The sequence below is a fragment of the Furipterus horrens genome, unplaced genomic scaffold (assembly GCF_987537825.1).
Source record: "Furipterus horrens unplaced genomic scaffold, mFurHor1.1.pri manual_scaffold_2, whole genome shotgun sequence".
NCBI lineage: Eukaryota > Metazoa > Chordata > Mammalia > Chiroptera > Furipteridae > Furipterus > Furipterus horrens.
Genome location: NW_028327172.1, coordinates 34,150,705 through 34,173,785, shown reverse-complemented (window position 1 = coordinate 34,173,785; position 23,081 = coordinate 34,150,705). Strand labels below are relative to the sequence as shown.

The window sequence follows — 23,081 nt, the reverse complement described above, 5'->3', positions numbered from 1 at the left end:
GACATGTTATAATGAGACTGTTAAGCAGGGTTGAGAACTGTAGTGAGGAAAGACCAAGGTGAGAAAGGATCTGGTAGGTCCCAGAGAGACGGATATAACAAAGCATATATTTAGTCTCCAGGCAATGTCTGTTTACTTCCGTGGAGGAACTTGTACGGAAGAAGCTCCTTCAAGGAGCTTCGATTTTTCTAATCAAGGAAGGATCATCTTGGACGTCAGTATGCCTGAGGCCCTGGGCTGGAGCTGGGGTTGCAGGAGTCAGGAGTGGAGAGCCGGAAGAGCTCTGCCTCTCAGCAGAGTAACACACCCTGGTGGCCTCCTCCTCGATGCCCCCCGCAGCCAAGGCCTGGTCCCCACAGATCACTCCATCACGATGCTCCTCCAGGTCAATGACACTCACCAGGCCCTTAATGAAGACCAGCCTCTCCCTCCGCAGGGAGGCGTGCCTATCTGCCTCTCAACTTCCCTTGAGTCACAATAACTGGTCAAAAGAATTAAAGACCTGCTACCTAGCTCAGAGACAATATCCTTGTGGATGCAACAGTCACCCTGTTTGCTCAATCTGAATGGAAAATAATTATAATTTAAGTTTATTTCAAAATGTCATTGTAATGATCCTTTCTGAGCCTCAGTTTCCATATATTTATAAAAGTTGGGATCAGGGAAGCCTTGGAAGGCCCTTTCACCTTCTAATACTGATGGCTTTAGGTCAGTCCATCCCTTAAATGATTCTTATTGACCCTCTGCATTATCAATGAAGCTTTCTAGCCACCTCAGTCTGAAAGGAAGAGTTGATGAAGAATTAGCTTGGTTACCAGCTATTCTTCACTATGTCATGAAGGCACATAATTTTCTCAAAAAGGCCTGCATACTTTCCATCCTGGGAGAAGGAAAAATGATAAAAATGGCCTAGAACTGCTCTGTGAGATATCTGATAATGTTATCTTTAACAAACTTCTTCAATCACTAGAAGACATAATAATGAACACTTACCTTTGCCTCGCATAATATATAAGATATTTTCATACATATTACCTCATTCAATTAACATTGCAAACCTGTGAGGTATGATTATGCCCACTTTTCAGGGGAAGAAAATAAGGCCTGACGGCCCTGGATTCAATAACCAGCAGAGTCAGAATATGGACCTAGGTCACCTGATCTGAATTCCATCATTCTTCCCTTTATAGATATTCAATATACAGAGACACCATGCTCCTCTATCTCATAAAAATTCCTTAGTCCTCTCAAACTGTTGTTACCCTGTTGACACTGAGCACCTGGTAGTGCTCCATTTTCTGTGAAGCTCATGGTGATTTTCTGACTGCCTGAAGGGAGAAGATGATAGAGCAATCTAAATCTATGTGTAGAAACAGCTTATAAAATACTGCTCTCCCTCTCATAGAACCAAATTCTAAACACAGTATACTTCTGCTTCCTAAGTTTTGGGCAAATTAAAACAAATTAAATTTCATGCTAACCTGACCAAGGCAGTGAATGCTTCATTAAACTTTTACTGAATTTGGGTAATTGCAATAATTTTTTTTTTTTTTTTTTTGCCTTAATCACATGAAAAGTGTAGAGTAAAAGCCTTTGCTGCAGTAGTAACCCATTTTACAGGTTTCTCAATTTGGTCAGCTAAGCTATGATACAAACTCTACATATGATACACAAGCCATCAAATAGTATTTTTCACTTTCACACAGGACTTTGTTTTATCGCAAAGAATAGATGGCCATTTTTGCAGTAATTTTAACTCAAAATATCTACATTTTAGCTCTGTTAAATAAAATTTGAATTGAGCTTCTATGATGTGCTGGGGACAATGCTCAGTTGCTTTCACGTTATCTTCTTTGGTCTTCACAATAAGCCTGAGAGATAAATAGTATTTCCCCTCTTTTACCAGTTAAGTTTCAGCGAGTTTAAGTAGTTTATCCAAGGCCACACATATACCACAGCCAGGAGCTGAACCCTTTCTGATCACAGATTCTCTCCTGGATATCAAGCTTGGGGTAAGAAAGGCAAGCTCACACTATCAGAAAAATATTTAGCGACCTGAATCAGAATCAAACTCTTTTACACTGGGTTTCACACGTTTAACAGTATTTGGACGTTCAGTTGGTAATGGAACACTAAAAACAAACCAACAACAACTAAAACACCTGCACACCTTATTTTCCGGAGTGAGACACATATGATACTCAGAAGCCTGAGTGGTTGAAGGATATCAGACTATGTCACCCACTGACCTGTCCCCTTCCCTCCTGGACACGTCCCCTCATTCCTGAGAGAGGTTAGCTCCTGCTCGCTGCTGCTCTCTCCCCAGCGTCACTCCTGCTTAATTCCTGATGACTCACTGTCCACATAGAGGGTCATTCCGACACCTTGCTATCTCAGGCTCTCCACTGTGAAGGTGTGGCCCCCTCCTTGTATCGATCGTTCCCTCTTTTGTCACGCAGCCAACCTTGTCATTTCCAACTGCAACCTCCCCTTAATCTCAATCTTAAACGTCCCACTGTGACCACTGTATCTTTCTAGTTTTTTGTCCTCTAATCCCCAGTTCAACAATTCTCCCACTCCCCCCACATCAAGGATCTACTTGATCCTTCAATGAATTTTCACAGCCCTCCTCCCTCCCCATGTCCTCACCTACTCTTTGCCCAGTGGAAGCTCTGTAGTTAACTGCTCTCTCATAGATACTCTCTACACTCTTCTGCGGCAAAATTCTTAACTCTCTGCCTACTCTGAGATGACTCCCTCTCAGTTGATGTAACTTAGCTTTCCAATTCATGGAGAAATTAGAAGTACTCAGAAGAAACTTTTTTTTTAAATCCTCACCCGAGGATATGTTTATTGATTTTAGAGAGTGAGAGATACAAGGCAGGGGAAGAGAGAGAAACATTGATCAGCCCCAACTGGGGATCAAACTCATAGCTCTACCCACCCCCACCCCCCTTTGGTGTATGGAATGATACTCCAACCAATTGAGCCACCTGGCCAGGGCCAAAAGAAATTTTTCACAAGCCCCCACCTTCACATTTATCCTCTACCTCTGTCTGTGCTCCTAATTCTCTGCCTGCCTGCCTGTATTTTGAATCAATTGATAATCCAGTGTAAGACCGAACCCTCTGCCGGCGCCCTGAATCTACCTACTGTTGCTTACTAAGGAACTCTTTCCAGCAGCTCTCTCTCCCATCTGCACTATCAATTTGTCCTCTTTCCTGGATCATTCCTAGTAGCGCATAAACATGCCATAATCTGTCCTGCTTTAAATGAAAAAACAACAAGCATTCTCTTTCAGCTACTACTCTATTTCTCTAATCTCCTTTAAAGCAAAACTCTTTGAAAAATTGCACATATTCACTCTCTCCATCTCTTCTACTCGATTCTTTCTTAAATCCACTTTAATGACTCCCAACACTCCACTGAGACAGACCTTGAAAAGGTCACACACCAATGATCACATTGTTAAATCCAAAAGTCCATTCTTGGTCCTCACCTTACTTGACCTGTGCCATGAGCAGCATTTGATACAGTGGATCACTTTTCTCCTTACTGAAATACTTTGTTCACTTGTCTTCCAAGATACCACATGCTTCTAGTCTTATTCCTATCTCATTAGCTGCTCTCAGTGCCTTTGGTGCCTCCTCCTCATCTCCCTGACATCTAAGTCCTGAAGTACCCAAGGACTCGGTCCTTTAACCTCTTCTCATCCCTATCTAAATTCATTTCCTTGGTGATGATGTTAAATTCTGTAGTTTTAAATATTATCTGCATGCTGACAACTCTCCAATTTATACCTACAGTAAGCACTACATTCCTAAATTCCAGACTCATATATAAAATTTACTCGATTTGGATATCAAAATGCCATCTCACTGTTACAGGTGCAAAACCGAACTCCTGATTATTCTCCCATATATCTGCTCCTTTCATGCCTTTCTGAACTTCGTGAAAGACTACCTCAGCTTTCTGGTTGCTTGGGGCAATCCTTGGTATATTTCTCTCAAACCCTATGTCCAATTCATCAGCAAATCCTATTGGTCCACTCCCATAAAATATCCAGAATCTCTCTGCTTCTTTCCACCTCCACCCTACACACCTGGTCCAAGCCACCATCAACTCAAATCTGGTTCGTTGTAAGAGCCTGGCCACGTCAGACCATGGCCCCTTCAGACAATACTATCACAGTAGATAGAGTGATCTTTTTGAAAGCTGAGTCAGATCACAGTATCCTTGTGTTGATAACTCTTCAATGCCTTTCCATCTCACTCAGAGTCTAATTAAATACCTTCACAATGGCCAAAAAGTCCTTTCACAATTTGGGCCCTATTACCTCTCTGACATCTATTAATCTTCTCACCTACTCATTCTGTTCCTAATAGTTTCCTAATAAGCCAATCCCAACCTTTCCTCAAGACCTTCTCAGTTGCTGTTATCTCTGCCCAGTTCTTCTTTCAGATATCTGCACAGCTTTGCTCCCTTACCTCCTCGGGTCTTTGTTCAAGTTTTATCTGCTCAGTGAGGTTTTCTATAGCCACACTGTCTAAAATTGCACTCCATCCTCTGAAACTTCCTACCCCTTTTCCGACTTTACCTTGTTCTAAGGTAGTTCTACTATTGAATATATATTTCTTCACTTGTTGATTGATTGTCTAACTTCTCCCACTAGAATAAAAGCATCACGAGAATGGGAATTTCTACTAATTCAGCCCCAGATCTTAGACAAAGCCTGGAACACAGGAAGTGCCCAATAAAAATCTGTTGAATACATGGAATAAATGAATGAATGAATGAATGAACAAATGAACAAACAAACTAGTGAGAGGGAAAACAAATGGAAAAACTGGCTAACCTATTATAGAAAAGAAAACAAGTAAAGGGACTACATATATAGGAGAGAAGGTGGTGAAGAAGGGATGAGAATATAACCATCTTTCAGATGCTTGAATGATTGTGTTTATAAATAAAGAAGAGATCTGTTCTAGAAGAGACCAAAAGCAAGGATTAAAACCAACCTACAAAGTAGCAAAAAGGCATATTAAGGCTCAGTTAAGAGAAAATAATTTTCTAGCACAGGAGATATTCCACAAGGAGACTAACCCCACTGGGAAGTGGCAAGCTCTCCAGCCCCAAGGAGCTTGAGCATAACCCCTGCAATGGCTAGCTGTGGGGACTTTATGACTTCTGAGACTCTAAGTTACCACTGACTCTACGGACCCAAAATCATAAGCTCACCGTCACAATGGTCTTCCTAGTTCATTGTCATTATTACTATAAACAGAGACTAAAAAAATTAAGTGAGACACCTAGCTTTCAAGGGTTTCCAAAATATTGCCCCACCTTATCTATCTTACTTTGTTTTACTGCCAAGGGAATTGCTAGCTTTCTTCTTTTTGATTGAACATTCTCACAAGCTGTCCTCACCCCCATGTGTTCATGTTCTCCTTCCCACTAGAATAGGAATCTTTATCCCTACTCTCTACCAGGTTGGCCCTATCCAAACCTTGGGTCCCCTTCCTCAAGGATGACCTGTGGTTGGACCTACTGTATAGTGATTTCTCCTCCTCTGAGCTTTACTTACTCTTTCTATAAATGTGTACTTTATTATACATTATGTGCAACACTATGCAATGCATTCTGTGTGTGTGTAACAAACTATTATTTACTAATCTATTTATGTATTTGTCTGGCTTCCCTGACTATAGCATTCTCTCAAAGCCCCCTGTGTACAGAATTAATGCCTCGTGTACTATATCAATTTAGTACAGTGCTTGGCACAGAAGCTATTTTCAAACAGGCCCTTACCAATTGACTGACTAATCAATTAGAAAAATGGAAAAATCCAGCCATCATGCTCAAGCTTTATCTATTGGAAATTACTTTCCTAAAAAGCATTTTCCTTTCTTTACAGATCAATTACAAAGCCAAAATTCAAACACTGCTGATTTCACAAACAGGAATAGCTGGTAAGTATTGGGCTTTGCAAATAATGAATGTGCACATCAAAACCAAAGTCGCAGATGTTTGTAAAAGTATACACATGCAGCTTCTATGGGCAGAGATGGATAAACTCTTCCATTCCAGCCCAAGAAAAGAGTATAAGCTGACCCAGATAGAGTCCAAGCTGGCCCCAATAGAGTCCAGCATGGTCCCCAAATCAAGAATAAATCTACAGTACAGTCTAGCTTTGCCAACTGTAAAGGAACTACATTTTATTTTGGCAAAGCTCTCTTGTTTGCTCATCTTTCATACCTTGAAAGCATCTATAAATGAAGGCAACAAAGTTTGTTTCATTAAAAGATAACCCTATACATTACACATCTCTGTAGTTGATATTGCAGTAAGAAATGGAAATGAGAGCAATCCTTTTATTTACTTATAGAGATTCTAATCCAGCTTTCTTTACAGGAGGCCAATACTGAAAATAAGTATAGCTATTCTATGCTAATGAATTATATTTGTAAGTATCTTATAGGTCTGGCTAGACCTCTTTAAAAGTAAGATCAAAAGAGAAAATGTTCAAATCACTTATAGCATAAGGCAATAGACTATAATTCTTTATAATATAAAATATATACTTGGCACATAGCATTATTTTTCTAGAATAATGATGTTTACTCTAATTTGGGGCTTCCAATTTTCCAGAGACTGCTCCAAGTACTACTTTAGATATATTAATAGTTATTCAGTCTTCAGAAGGGTCCAATATTGTAGGTAAAATTGTCATCTCCATTCTAAATATGAGGGAACTGAGATGCAGAGAGTTTAAATAAGTTTCCCAAGGGCAAGTGGAGAGTTCAGAGGCATAAGGATGGCTATGCATTTGTTCCTGGAGCTAGGAAGAAGCACAGCTAATATTTGAACTGGAATAGTCTGGCTCCAGACTTGATGTGCTTAACCACTACACCATACACCCCCTAAACAATTTGTAGGCTCCAATTGAGAGGCATGTGTAATGTGGAAAGGACATATGTTTCACATTGACATAATTCTGGTTTAAATCTCAGCTCTGCAATTTACTAGCTGTGTGGCCTTGGACAAATTATTTAACATCTCTGAACATTGTGTTTTTAACCCCATTGTGAGGATTTTGTAAATTTGCTGTATTTGCAATAGTCTGTCTAATTCACTGAACATAGTATCTAGCATATGGTAAGTAGTCAATAAATCATCATTATTATTATTCAAAAACTAGCCCCAAATATAATATCCTATAATATCTGCATAATCCTCTATTAGTTCATGGTAAATGACTGAATGAGCTTCAAATAAATGGAAGTACATTTGGCCATAGTTCTTTGGGAAAAGACAACATTGCAGTTATATGTATCCTAATGAATACCATTTCAACATAAATAATACTCCTTTCAGAATTATTCCAATATTCTGATACTTAACTTGCCAATCAAGGAGGTTAAATCCAAGGTAAGAGCTAACTTTATTCTATTTCATACTATTGATAAATTCATTTCAAAACAGCTAAGTAAAAAGAAAAATTAACTCACTGAAGCTTTAGTTGTATCATCAGTAAAATGCATGATGATGCTGAGCAAAATTTTATTGGATTGAAAGTTATGCATGTCTTTTCAAAATCAGCTATAAATATTGATCTTACCCTCATTCCTTCAAGAAGTCAATAGCAATGTTTGAATTTCTTGTTTGTTTTTCCCTCTCGTAACAACTTCACATCTATTGAAGATCAATTTCCAAAGAGGAACCCCAGGGAGTTAATAATCCATCAAATACAACTACTTAAAAGAGAATACAATTCTTGAAGTGGAAATAATACCTGGCGTTACGTGGCAAGTATTACCAAGCTGGGCAGAAGAAAATACTCAGCATCAAGGATTAAAGAGTAAGACATGCACTGGCCATTGCTTGCACATCTATGGCCCCATTCCTGAGTCTAATATGATCCTTCCATAAAGAACCGCCTCTACTACACAAATCAGGGTCGTTATTCTCTACATTTCAAAGCTCCATTTATGCTACCATGTACCACAACCAAAGATCTTAGCTTGTCAAGCTTCTAGGAGCTCTTCCTCAAATAGCACAGCCATTCTCATGACTGTGCCAAAAGAGGGCTCTGAGGCTTATTTTGAGGCCAAGTGGTTAGGACAAGTCCTCATCCATGCAGCACAATAGTGGCAGAGACCTGGATTTACACCTTTGTTCTTTCTCACCTCTCAGCAGCCGTAGGGCCTCTAGAAGCCTCCAGTTATCTTATTTAGAGGATTATGGGATTTGTATATCTAAAGCACCTATAGAATACACAGGAGACACTCACTAAATGGTACATGCTACTGAGTTGTTTTATTTTTTTATTTTTACAAGCATTGTTACATGTTGAGATATTTTGATTCAGAGCTGTTTCAATGTACCCTTCAGTAAAGGGATCTGAATTAAGTAGACTTACTGCATCTCAGACTTTCAAATAACTATCAGGGAATTAAAATAGTACCTTTTATAGCCTCCCAGATTATGGTGAAAGAGACCCGTTATGTATAACTAGATACACAGGGGCATGATTGCGAGAAGGGTGGGAGTCATAAAGGGTCTCAAATTTAAACTTTTGATTCTCTGTTCAAAAGAGATTACATACAGCCTCAGAGATACACTAACAGGATAAAAAGAAGACATTTATCACAGTCTTAAATCTGTGTTTTGTTAGTATGACTATACTTCCTAAAGTGCAGCATGAATTGGTATTTTACATAAATACTCTAATTAGCATGTGAATAGGTCAATTATACCGCATTGTATTTCTGATGTTAAAAGCATTATTTTTAAAAATGCAAACATTTATATTACAGGAGAATCTGATAATCTTATTTTGGCACGTCTTCATCTATCACTAGATTGGGGTCCTCACAAAGTGGTTTAAAACCTCTCTTTACCTTGAAACGATTCTGCCAGGGTGGAAAGAAATTCATTGTTTATCTAATGTAATATCATATATAGTTTTTCTATGATAGTAAATCCACATAAATAGTAATTATGATAGGAATTCATCTCTATTGATACTGTACTAAGTAAGCACTATATAAAACACTTTTAAAAGCACTCCCTCATTGGCCCTCTCAACAATCCTATGAGACAGATACTATTATTTGTTTCATTTTACACAGAGAAGTTAAATCACTGCTCAGGCAGGTGGCACAGTGTCTGAACCTCACAGACGCCGCAGCCCATGCTTCTCCCCAGCACACCTGGGTGTGTTGTATAGATTCAAGCCCCAGACTGCCTTCATGGGCTGTATCTGTTTTTATTCTGACTATTTACTATTCCAAATTAGCTTTATGCTTTTAAACATATGATTCAGAAACCAACTTTCTGTTCCATGAGGTTATTTTTGGAGTGTCCTTAACACTAACTGGCTTTTGATTCTCCTTTAAGATACAGACTTCTTTTCCTCTTAGCTCCCCAGCAAAGCGCAGCTCCTCGATTCTCTGTCCAGTTAGCACTGAACACAGCTTCCTTTTTACTTAGTCTCTCTTAAGCTCTTTCCCAAGTCTCTTCCCAACCTGATCCCAGCTGCCTCAGGCAGGTACCTCAGAATGGCCCCACCCCCACACCCCCTGCCCCTCTTCCAGGGCTTCTAGGTCTGGGTGTGCTGGAACCTACAGGCATCTGCGCCCCCACTTATCCTGACTACTGTGGTTACAAGGGGCCCCTTTTGAATGCAGACAGCCAGTCAGCCAAGTTGAAATTTATACCAGAAATCTATTACCTAATTTTTAAACAAAATGACATGAAATCAGACTTGAAGATATCAAAAACATGTCTAGTTTTTGATTTAAGCAAGAAAATCCACATTGTTACTGTTTCCACCACAGAATAATTTACTGCAACAGGAGTTCTGGATCTTATGCCAAAAATGAAGTCCTCTAACCAATGTCAAGGCCAATTATCTTGTGGTAGATCCCACAACAAAAGCAGACTATTGTGATTAGAGTCAGGAGCACCACCCAGAGACGTTGGAAAGCTTCTGGGGATTTCTTAAGTTTAGTTTTTATTTTTTCCTCCTTGTGTGTCTGCTTAAATAAACTACCAGAAACTGTGTGTGGGCACTGAGCATCTCAGATTAGTTTGGGAGACAAGGACAGGGCTGATCTGTTGGGAGAGACCCGCTGCAGGTTTGGACTGGAGCGTGCCTGCGACCCTGTAGAAGTGACCACAGCCAGGCCCCTGCGCTGTGTTGCCACCTCCTCCCTTCCCCCATCTCCTTCCCAAACAAGGTGCCCCTAGCCGTCCTGAGGTTTCTTCCTGGAAAGGGAAAGCCCAGGTGGCTAAATTCAGGAGCACTTACCCCACGGTAAAGAACTGCCTCATCTCCTGTCTCCGAGACCTCATCAGTTGTTTATACTCCCCAATCCGGAGCTTTTTGCCATCAACAATGCAGGTGCGTTTCGGTCGAGGCTTGTATTTATAGTTCGGGTACTTCTCTAAATGGATTTTGCTTAGCCGGGCCTGCTCTTCATAATAAGGTTGCTTCTCTTGGTTGGACATGGATTTCCAGCGAGACCCTGGACATAAAAATAGCCTTAAGTCACCAAGTGGTGAAGGCAACATATTCCTGGCAAATACAACTTGGTATTCCCACTGCTTCGCTCACCTGGGCTCTGAGGGGCTCCTATTACCACATACCATTGAGCCTCACAACTAGTCTGCTAGACTGGAGAGCAAAGGCTAATTTTGTATGTGATACATTTATTTCTCTCAGTAATTTAAACCCTGGTGTTACAACAAGTGCATTGTTTTAAAGCATGTCTTTGCAGCTTAAAGATCATCTCCAATACCAAAGTCTTCCCCACCCCTATCTGCCTATCCCTCTCAAGAGGATTAAAAACCTGATCTTCCTAAGCACACTTTCTTTCAGTAGGACAAGAGTTTATGGAAAAGCTTTCTTGGTTCCAGAAATTCGAACTTCTCCCTCATTCCCAGCATCTTTAGCAAAGCTATCCTTTGATAAGATGTCAGTGGATATGACATCCTCCCATGTATAAAAACCTACTGTACACATTGCCTCCCCTGGCCTAGGGCAATTAAAAAGCCTAAACTCTACTTAAGAAGTTATAGCTTTAGAACCGGAAGATACAGTTGGAATTATATATACCATTTTCAAGTACTATAAACGTTCATTCAAAGTTGCACCAATAAAAGTATAAAAATTTTTAATAGGGTTTATACAGGAAGAAGAAAAAGTATTCACTCCCCTAATATTGTTTATAAAGAATTATCTAAACACTTGACGAAGAAGGGATGTGTTTTTTTACATGTATCAAATTGCATTTTTGTGTCTCACTGGTGAATAAAGCGGTAACAGCTGTGCTGACTGGATGTTAGCTATTCTTCAGTGGAGATTTTTCATACATAAACAAATGGAAAAGTTGTACAAATATGCTCCAGAGCCAGCAATATCCTGGTCTGCTCTAATAGCACATCCATCCCTCTTCTTCCCTGATTGTGCGAAAGCTGTGAAGAACGTCCATGCAGACGGGCTTGTCGGTGTTCACAGGCTTCCTGCTGCTAAGGCCCCAGTTAACAGAGGATTCTTGGTGCTCTTTGCTTAAAAGTTTACATTTTAATGAATACACTTACTATATTCTTAATAATTTTTTCACAGAATGCACACCAATAATATAAATTCCCCACAGCTGCCAAAATGAGAACAGAGAAGTTCTGTGCCCATATGGGAGCTTACTCATGCTGCTACTAAAATAGAAAAACAATTTTTAAAGTCAAATATCAACCTTTAAGAACAGAGGAACATCGGTTTTCTTTTGAATGTCTATTAATTAGAAAAAATTTAATATATACATTGGGAGCATTTTGGTTTGAAAGGTATTTAAATTAGAAGGATATCTCTGAGACTCTAAAAATAAACTTAATTGTAATGACATTTACTATCTATCATGAAATTCAAAAGTCAAATGGAAAAAAGGGGAAATTCGTAATTTTACATCTCACCACTATTTGATCTATGTATGTTTTAAATTTTCTTAGAGGTCACTGCCTCAAAATGTCTCAGAATCAAGTTAAATTATTTATATAGTGACAAAACACGTGTATTTGTGTATGTCCAGATCACTGATATTCACTCAGGTTAAATATTTATTGCTTTTGAACAAAACATTTAAAAAATGAAAACCACAGTTTAAGTCTCTAATGTTTTTCAGCTTCTTTAACGGCTCCCTTTGAGATTTTGTCACATCATGACAGTTTAAATAGAACAGTGCCTTCTGTGTTTTTTCTTTTTAAAGAGGAAACATGTTGACTGTAATGCTGCATGTTGAATAAAATACGTTCAATATGTTGAGCACAATAATTCCAAACTGTATAATCTGCACTGGGCAAGCTTTACACTAATAGAACAAGGCTTGAGTTTAATCCTGAGAAACGGGAGAATCACTCCGGCAATTCACCACAAAATGGGCCTCTGCCCTGTGGTCTAATGTGTTCAGCTCACTGCTATGAAATCTGAACTAGTCATTTCTTATTAAAGTAAATGCAGTTTTCTTTTACAAGTTTTACAGTTATCATTAGAGGCACTGTTCTACACTCCATGAACTTCACACTATTTGGAGGCTCACCTCTCAGTCCTTGATGAGTTCTTTCAGAGGGACATATGAAACCAAGAATACTAAAGCAGAACACTGTAGGCTCTGTGTTTCCAAGGTTTCACAGCAACTTATGAATTAAAAACACTAAGAAAGGGAGATAAAGCTGTCTCCACGACTGCTGCGTAGCAGTGACCTCTCAGAGTTGCCAAATTCACAGTATTAACACATACTATAAATAGTTTTGTCTCTAAAAGAAGTTTGCGGATATAATAACTACCAAGCCCAAATGCCACACTTTGGGGTAGGAGATGGAGAGGTGATGGCGAAGCCTCCGTGGCAGCTTGCTGGGCTATATCTAACTTCTGCAAACCACAGTCCCCCTTAGGTGTCAAAGTTGCCCTTGCTTTTCACTCTTGGGGTACTCATGGAGTAAGAGATCACCCTCAGAAGCTGGACTCACCTAAAATTTTGCTAATGTTGGAGTTATGCATGTCAGGGAAGGCCTGAAGGATTTTCCTCCTCTCATCCTTCGCCCAAACCATGAATGCATTCATTGGTCGCTTGATGTGTGGCTCGCTGCTGGCCCGGCCGCGGGCATCCCTGTAGACACGTGCTTCAGCCACAGTGGCACCTCCTGTTGGCCAACAATAATACTGCTGTAGTTTAGCTGCAGAGCCATTCATTGCTTTACTTCCTGTAATGTCAGGGCAGGAGGAACAAGATGGGTGCAAAGCGTTATTATCTGGATCATGTAACACAGCTCACTGCCTGGTTCAGCTGCTCTCCCTAGTCCCCTCTCTTCTTTTTGGAAGCAGAAGACAGTTTCAAATGACAATTCTACAGCCCCTTCTGACATAGGCCTCAAAGACACACTGGACAGAATTAATGTTGCATGTTTTTATACTCCAAGTACATTCTTAAAAACAATGCATGCAGGTGATAATGAAGCAATGGCCAGCTTTATTTTCTGCTAAGCTACTATGCTTTCACTCCTCTCCTTAAGAGAAGACTCTTACCTATCATAGCTTCATTTGCTAAAAATTGCAGCCACTTCAAACTCTCTCTCCCTCAAGTAGAATTCTCCTTCACAATATTGCACCTTGGCCAGTGCTCTTCCCATCGCCTAACAGGAAGTCTCTTCTCCTGCCCCCCTCATGCTAAATCCCACCCATCCTTGAAGGCTTATTCAAATGTGGTGTGTTTCATGAATGAATTAATTCAATAAAAATTATGAATTAAACAATTACTATGAGTTAAGCTTTATGTCAGGTGCTAGGGATAGAAAAGTGAGTAAAACAGCCCCTGCTTTTAAGTAGCTCACGGTGCAGAGGGGAGACAGACCCCAAAAGACAATTATCACATGTGTGGTAAGTGGTTATAATATTGAAGTAAGCAGGTTTCCAAGAGGGCACGAGACAGGACAGTCCGCTTGCTCCCAGGAGAGGTCAGGTCTGAGCGGAACCTTGGAGGATAAATAAGGACCAGCCTGTGAACAGGGGGCGGTTGGTAAGACAGATGGGGAGGCTACAACGACAGCATTTGCAGGGATACTCTCCAGGCTGCATTCATTTCTGTCTTTAATGCTGTGTATGCTCCAGAGTAATTACTTGTTTATGTGACTGTCTCTCTCTGATTTTTCTCCTCCATCCCCAGGAATACGAGACCCCTAAATTTGGTGTTTATGTTGTGCTCATTTTTGTATCCCCGGGATTTCCCACATAGTAGATACTCAATAAGTATTTATGTAAAAGATCGTTTGGTCTTCAGTTCATATGCAAAAGTAGGAGACTAAAAGGCATGTGTTTCAAGGGTCCTGATATTTTTTCTGCTGTTTACTGGTATTTCTTTAACATCCCCATACAAAAGCTATATCTAAATTCCTGATATTGTTTCATAGATTCTGAAAAGGTGACTCTACTAACATACTAGATTGAAAGCTCCTTGAGGATATGCCAGGAACTGGCTCTCTCGTTCACTGCTGTTTCCCCAGGTTCCAGTAAAGCACTTGGCATGTAGAACTTCAATTAGTAATATATGTTACATTAATGAATGATTGCTGATGTATGCTTTACAACGTTGCAACAACTAAATATTGCCATGTAGATTGCAGACATCTCTAGTTAAACGTAAGGTTGGACTGACAGCAAGCCATGGCTTCTACTGTGGAAAGCAGAAAGCCTATTTCCAAAAGCTTAGAAGCAGCATATACATTAAAACCAACATTTCTACTTCAGGAAAAAGTAAATCCTTTCAGCTCAGTGGAGTGATTACAAAGGAAAAACATGACCCAATCAATCTCTGGCCCTTCTATTGTATTTCCAGATACCTTGATTACGTAGAAATTCATTTGTGTCAGAGCTAGGAATACATCAGAACCTTAAAGTGCACTAGTATTTGGCAAATATAGACATCTTTGGTGCAAACAAAAGACAGGATGATAAAAGGTCCAAATTGGATGGCATTGTTGATTCTTTTCTAAACATGAAGGAGAGCAGGGGGGCCACTTTCTGAAGACCATGAGAAAATAACCTATCTTATAAACAGGCTTTCTCTTAGGACAACTAAACAGAATGATCCCTTACATGGAAAGACTCAGACCCCAAGATGCATAACTAATATGCTACCTTTTTGCCACCATACCCACAGTACATTAATTTCATTTAAAATGCACTGACCATACAGGATAAATTGATTTCACTTTATATGGGTTTGACAGCCATGTTTATTGTGCAGTGAAATGTAGTGTAGCTTCCAGCTGACAATATCCATCAACACAGGGCAATATGCTGACTGCTGGGCCAGATGAAGGCATACATTACTCTGGAAGTGAAACACTCATTCAGATATGACAGTGTCTTCTCCTGAGGATCACCATGGTAATTTATGATGCCCTCAGTGCCATTACTTTACAACTGACATGGATTTGGCAATTTATATACTTGCATGCATACACATAAAAGAAGACAGGCTTGTGGAGAATGGTATGTGCAAAAAATTTTCAATATTATTGTAAGTTAAGTACTATGCCACAGGTGATTAACATTTGAGATCTGCTCTTAATTGTCACAGCTTTCTCTCCACCTCTAGCAAAACCAGATAGTCAGCTTCCATTTCCTTATTCATTTAAAAATATTTTTTCATTGTAAATAAGATGTTTTAATCTCCTCCAGGCTAACAGAGATCATGGCGGATTTTTAGATTCTGGATTTAGTAGATGTTCAATTCCATACCGATTGGTTCTCCTAGACATGTCCTACATTTCTCTCCCTCCAGGCCATTCCACTCTTAGCATATCATTCCAACTCTCTTCTATCTTACTGAACTTTACCTTTTCACAAGGAAGAGGGTTCAGGTTCTACCCCCCCAACTGCCCTCCACTGACTGGTCCCTTTCTCCCATAGTGCATATTGTCTACATGACACTGACAATGAATTAATTACACAGCAGATCTCCAGGACTCACGAGAAATGGTCTCATGAAACAAGAAATTCAAGCATAGGACATAGTATGAAAATACAGATTAAAAAAGGGAAAACAGAAAATGTTCCTGGTCATTCATGCACACATCTTTTTTTTCTTGCCTCCTCTTTTCTCTTCCAAGGGGAGTTAATTGAGAAAAGAATGGGGACGTCCTAAGCAAAACTAGGAATGTGCTGTCAATGAACCAAGATTTGGAAAGAAGAAGAGATTTATCCAGGGAGACTGAAGTGCGAAACCATTTTTAAGTTGGATGCAATATCTGATCAGAATCAGAATTTTAAGAAAGTATTAAGAGGTCACAGAACCAAAAGAATATTTAGAAAATGTCTTTTAATTTCCCCAAATTTTGCTTTATGAAACAAAATGGTTAGGAAATTATTGTTGCAACAGTAGAAATACATATAATTGGATATGTGTATTTAAATTAAGAAATTTAAAAATGGAGATTGTATATTATGAAAGACCTTTTAAACATAAGGAAAATTCTATAGAATACTATAAAATTGCTTTCAAAATGTATGCTATTATTCTGAATATCTGAAGCCTAAAATCCACTTTCTGTTCTAGATAACTTTAAAATCTATATATCAAGCATGGCTTCATACTGCTTCATTCATTTTCAAAAATAACATCAAGTTTTTTTCCTTTTTAAAAAGCCACTTTATCCTAAAATAGTCAATGCTCTCTGTCAGAATCCAGAATTGTCCTAGGGAACATCTCATAATTCCATGAGGCCACTTCTTTTACTTATAATGGCAGAGGAATCATTTGTGAGTTCACTATTCATGATATGTCCTCTCCTGGAAAGCAGTTGGAAGAAGCCTAGAACCAGAGCTATGTGCCTGAAGCCTACTGCTTTCCAGCTGGCCTGAGCGTCATCAGTCACCAGCAAAAGCATTCCTAAATGACAGATGCTGGAAGTCCAGGAGGTCAACAGAACCACACTAGGCACACTGGTCCCTGTACTCCCAAGAATTCCTGCTCTCTCCAACTTCACCAAGGGGGTTTGGATTGATTAATTCATCTTTCGTCTTTCATATCACAATTCATAAAAGGGCAAACTTTCAGTTAGATAAAGAAAGGGAGTGTATAGGGAGAAAATAGAAATTTCAAAGGCAAAGACCTTCTTAGGAATCTGTGATTTCAGTGATTTAAAGAGAAGAAAGTTGAGTTTTTCCAGGTGGGTTCAGTTTAACCATCATAGCCTATGGCAATGGTCCTAAACTAATCCTAGAGAGGCCCCCTTCCTGGGTAAATTCCAAGGGTTATGTGGGTGAATGAGTAAGTGTTTGGTGCCTGTTTTTGTATACATAATGTTCTCACCAAAGAGGAACTCTAGCTAATTCTATAATGTGCCTAGTAATCATTTACCGATGCATTAATTCAGCAAACACTTCTGACACATTTTAGGTGTACCCAGCACTGTGATCGAGTATACAAAGAATACTAACAGGTGTGCCTTGTTTTTAAGGAATTTGGTCCAGTGAGGGAAACAGACACATAAAGAGAAAATTACAAAACAGTGTAAGTACTAACAAAGGTAATTTTAAAATGTTATGCCAGCAGTGATGTTACTGGAATGGACAGAGATGTATGTGAGGAAGGCTTCAGAGAGGAAGTAGTGCTTCAAAGCATCTCAAAAGAAGAGTAAGAATTTACCAGCAGGTGTAAGTGTGAAAGCATTCCAGGCAGGAGAATCAGTATGAACAAAAGCACAGAGTTGTAGCAAAACCACAGTAGGTTTTAGAGAATAAAAAGAATCTAGCTATGGCTTGGATTTATAGAAAAAACAGAAGAATACTAAAAGATGAAATTAGAAAAGTAAACAGGGGCCAGATTGCTAAATGCCCTTGAATGCCAAGCCAAGAATTCTTTCAGGTAATCAAGCAGGGTAGTGACATGAACAAGTATGTTCTAGAAGGGGTTAAAATGGAAACTTATTGGGAAATTACCAGTGAATAGTCTCAATTATTACTAGTGAACTGATAGTAAATAATAGAGAAAAATAAAATGAATAAATATCTCCTCACAAACCCATTAAAACTTACATTTTGTTAGCCACATGTGATATATACATAATGTTGGCACAAAAGATTCTCTTCTGGGATTTAGTTCTGGTAATGGCAGAATAGCTTATATCAGACTAACCCTCAAACAGATAATAATTACAAACTCTGGAAAAAATATGAAAAAGCAACCATGTGAAGTCACTAGAGATCCACCAAAACTAAGAAGAAACTGGAGAGGATTCAATCCCAGAAGGAAGGGAACTTCACTGTGTGAGATCCCTGCTTTCATAGCTTTTCCATGAAGACACTCCCCAGGGTGTCCAGCATCATCATAGTATCTTCCGACACATTGATCCAATTAAGACCAACTTTCTGTTTGCATTCTAGCTATTCCACAAATTCAATGGGATCAGCAAGCAATTTAACTGCCTTCTAGCACAAAAATTAACGTTCTTAACAGAGGAAGATAATAGAAACCAGAGTTTCCACAATTTATAACCTGCAATGCACAATACATAATAAAGAATTACTAGTTGTTCAAACAACCAGGAAAATGTGACCCAGAAACATACAAAAAAAAAAAAAAAAAAGTCAATAGAAAGAGAAACTGAGATGACTCAGACAGTGTAATGAATAGACAAGGGATTTAAAGTAACCATTTTAAATATGTTCAAGGACTTAAAGGAAAAGATTGTCATAATGAATGTATAGAAAGAGGAAAGCTCAGCATAAAACTAAAAGAAAAAACTGAACTTCTAGAACTGAACAGTGTATTTAATATGAGAATTCACTAATGAAGAGCCTTCACAGAGGTTTGGAATGCCCATAAAAGGTCAGTGAACTTGAAAATACATCAAATAGATGTATTTTGTATTAATACAAAATAATTACTAGAGTTTTTAAGTGAATTTAGTTATACTGCTATATGCAAAGCAGAATACAAAAATCAATTACATTTTCATATACTAATATCAAATAATTTGAAAAAATTTTAAGTTTTTTACAATAGCATCAAAAAATAAAATACTTTTAGGAATTAATTTAACCAAAAAATTGTGCAAGACCTATGCGCTAAAAACAATTCAACATTTTGAGTTAAATTAAAGACCCGTGTAAATGGAGAAAGTGAACCATGAACTCAGAAGACTCAATATTGTTAAGATGTCAATTCTTTCCATTTTTATTTATAGATTCAATCCAATCCCAACAAAAATTCTCAAAAGGGTTCTTTAATAAATTAACAACTTGATTTTAAAGTTTATGTAAAAAATAAAGTGGTAAGAACAGCCAAAGCAAATTTAAATGGAGTTTAAGTATTCAAATTACCTTATATCAAGACTTAGAGTAAAAAAATACTTTATGACATTTTGAAAACCAGATTAAAGCATAAACAAGTAGATCATTGAAACAGAATAGAGAGTCCAAAATTAAACTCTCACATATATGGTCAACTTCCAGTAAAGACCTAGCATATTAAAGTGGGAAATGATAGTCTTTTCAATATACAGTGCTAGAAAAAGTGCATAGATATGTGGAAAAAGTAAAACCTTGATCTCGTATTACATATTATACTCAACAACTATAACACTCCTCAAGGAATACATAGGAGAATATTTGAAGTGACTTTGGAATAAACAAAGATTCTTAGATATGACATATAAAGCACTAAATAGACAAGAAAATGGACAAATTAAGTTTTATCAAAGTTAAAACCTCTGCTCATCAAAAGTCATTGTTAAGGAAACAAAATGTCAAAGCACAGATTGGAAAAAATATTCACAATGCACATATCTAACAAGACCTTATATCAAGAATATATAAAGAGCTTCATAAAAAAACAAAAGCAAAAAATTTAAAAATCTAATTTAAAATGGATAAAAGACTTGAACTTGTAAAAAACAACCCAAACCAAAACGAAGCAAAATAACTAATTTGGCTATCCTAGTGATTTACTTGACATAAAAATGCATTTTATGTCTGAGCAAGAGGTTTAACCATTAGGGAAATGATATGTTCATCTTCTGAGAAGAAGGGATGCCAGGGGTGAAGAGAATGGGTTATTTTCTGTCTTTTATAAAAAGAGGAGCTGGATAAATTAGCAAAGAATAATCTACTACCAGATATCTTGATTTAAAGAAGGCAAGTGCAAAATATGATGGCATAGTTCTTCTGACCTAGAGGCTGGTGAAAGAATAGAAACCAATGATGCAGAAACAAAAGATGAATTACCTATGGTACTTGGATTAAGGTGTCAATTCTTCATTTGTCCAATGTAGGGGAAAGCCATAGGCAAATTTTCACTTTCCTGTTTTTACCTTAAAGTTCTTTAATTTCACTAAAAACAAATATCCTACCTACCTCAATTATTGAACTTATCTATACCAAGCAATTTACTGAATAAACTAGATAGATAGATGATAGAATGACAGCCAGATGGACAGAAAGATAGAATACACATAAAACAATTCCATTGGGTAGTTTGGAAACAGACATGTCACTAATTAGAGTACCAGAGTAATTCTTTAAAGAGCAATTTACCTTTTTGACTGTACTAGACAAGAGATCTGTTTACAGGATAGGAACACTAGGTGTGTTAAGTAATTTTGCATTACAAGCCATTGAGTCGGCTGTGACTCCTGACAACACTATGAACAAGCTATGTCCACAATATCCTGTCCTTAACAGCCCTGCTCAGCTCCTGTGGACTCATGCCTGTGGCTTCTTTTATGCAGTCAATCCCTCTTATATTTAGTCTTCCTCTTTTTCTGCTTTCTATTTTTTCCAGCATTGTTGTCTTTTCAAAAAATCCTACCCAAAGTAGAACAGCTTCAGTTGTATCATTTTTTACATATAATAATATTCACAAAGTGCTTTCAGGAAATACATTACCTTCTTAATCCTATTTATAGTCCATTGAAGTGGGTAGAAGGGTAGATATATTTGTTCCATTTTATAAATGGAGAAACCAAGGCTCAGAGAGTTATGCTCCCCTCTTCTGAAATAAACAGTTGCTACCAAGAAGCAGAGTCAGATCTAGAACCTAGGTCTAACTTTTAGTCTGGTGCATTTTTCCTACACCAAAGCTACCCCAGTCACTACTTCATTGTCTGAAATACGTTTTAATTTCAAAGCCCACTGCTCCTTGGTTGGAACATTGTTTTGCCCCCATAAGGATATTTCCCTGCACAGCTAACCACATTAGAGGAGCCCATTACCAGTTCTGAAGTTCATGACACTATCGAATTGGTCACTGAACTACTGCCCTACCCAAGATGCAATAACATGCAAAGAAAGCACTAAAGACTGAACTTATAGCAAGGATTAACATGATGCTAAATGAATGCATTCCTTGGTTGCAGAATTATGAACAAGTGTTATTGTGAATAAGGCTTCTATTTTTTCCTATTGGAAAACTCCATTCTCTTACAAGAGCAACAAGAAGAACCAAAAGGGAATTCCCTAAGGTCAGCTCTAAGGAAACATAAACCTCTAATTCAATAACTCTGCTACTGCTCTGAAAAAAGGGCTTTATTATTGCAACATCCATATGGAGCCAATTGGACATTAATGACTAATCAATCCCTCCCCTTTCTATTCTACTTAAAGTGTCACAAACCATGTTTAGATTAGCCCATTTCCTGCTTAGGATTGCTCAAGATGTCTTTTGTTCTTTCAGGACCAGCCTGATGGAGGCAGCTTAAACAAACACACGACCAGAGTGGCGCAGGAGTTATAAAGTGCCATATGTGAATGAACAAAGGGGCTATACTAAAGCCTTTTGTGGTATTTGTTAATGTTTTTCATCTGAGCTTAAAAAGGCTTAATGACTTTGTGGTGAGCTGATGCATGTGGCTCGTGGCTTTGCAAAATGAAGGAAATTCTAACCAGTGATACACCAGCCTGTTTTTTCAAGAGTCTCTTGCTTTCAGTTTTGGTGCCCATGTTTACCTTTTTTTTTTTTTTTTTTAATTCTCAAGTTATATTTGCTTTACACAGATAGCTAGACAGAACCCTTTATATTGTTTCCACTATAAGCTCCAAGGCAACTGGGATAACTTATGCGATTCTTTATTTTAATGATCTGAAAGTAACAGAGAATATCAAATATTCCACTTAGTATCTATTTGGTGTTTGTATGCACAGGAGGAAGGCTTACAAGCTGTTGAGCCAGGCAAAAAGACATCATTTACGTTTGAACCAGAGACTACGATGGATGAAATAAGACAACAATAGATCTGGCTTCCTAAATTTTCAGAGAACCAGGCCCAGATTCAAGTAGAGTCCCATGGAGAACACAGAGGCTGGTGAAAAGCTGGTAGACTAAATAATTCATGTTGCTCAGCAGCTTCTGGAGTCATCCAGTTACCATAGACTCTAAATGAAGTTAAGAAATACAAACCAAGATGAAGCAAATCTCAGCATTAGTTAACAAAGTTACCACTGAATCCATCCTCTTGTTTCCATTCTCATCACTCATCGATTGCCTTGGCTTCACTGTCTCTGTTGGACTGACTAGCCTTTTAGCTGACAGTCTTACTTCTAGTTTTGAGTCCTCAGTCCCCACTTAAATAGTTCTAATTTCAACCATCATGATCCATTACAAATGTAATTCTGACAAATCATATTTAAAAGTCTTCAATGGCTCCCTAAGGCCCCCCAAATAAAGTCCAAACCCCTCAGGATGGTATACAAAGCTCTCTATGACCTGTTTTCCACCTAAGTCTCCAGTTCCATCTCTGACACTCTACTTGCAGTTGTTTTGCTCTATAATTCTGAACCACTTCTAGTTCTCTGTACGTGCTGTTTCATACTAAGAATTCATGCTTTCCCTTTTCCTGGAATTTTCTGTCCACCTGCCAATCGCTTGTTCATAGACTCACGATAAGAATCATCTCTAGGCAGTCTTACCAAGCTTGTTAGGCTGGATTAAGTATTTTAGGCTCCCAGAGCACCTTGTGCCTACCTATACCTTAACCTTTACTATATTTTATCCAAAATACCAATTGAATGTGCTTACCTTCTTCAC

At 38.3% G+C, this 23,081-nt stretch overlaps 1 protein-coding gene across 13 annotated transcripts in view; it reads right to left on the bottom strand.

Moving 5' to 3' along the window:
* Positions 1–23,081, bottom strand: part of SOX6 (SRY-box transcription factor 6) — a 611,663-nt gene that overhangs the window by 4,339 nt on the left and 584,243 nt on the right. For 12 of the 13 annotated variants that reach the window (XM_090263661.1, XM_090263689.1, XM_090263681.1 and 9 more), the window contains 2 exons: positions 13,027–13,260; positions 10,313–10,529 (listed from right to left, as the gene is read on the bottom strand). In XM_090263661.1, coding sequence (XP_090119787.1) covers positions 10,313–10,529; positions 13,027–13,260 — 451 coding nt within the window. The remainder of the gene's footprint in view (positions 1–10,312; positions 10,530–13,026; positions 13,261–23,081) is intronic. The other variant, XM_090263700.1, reaches the window with a different exon arrangement.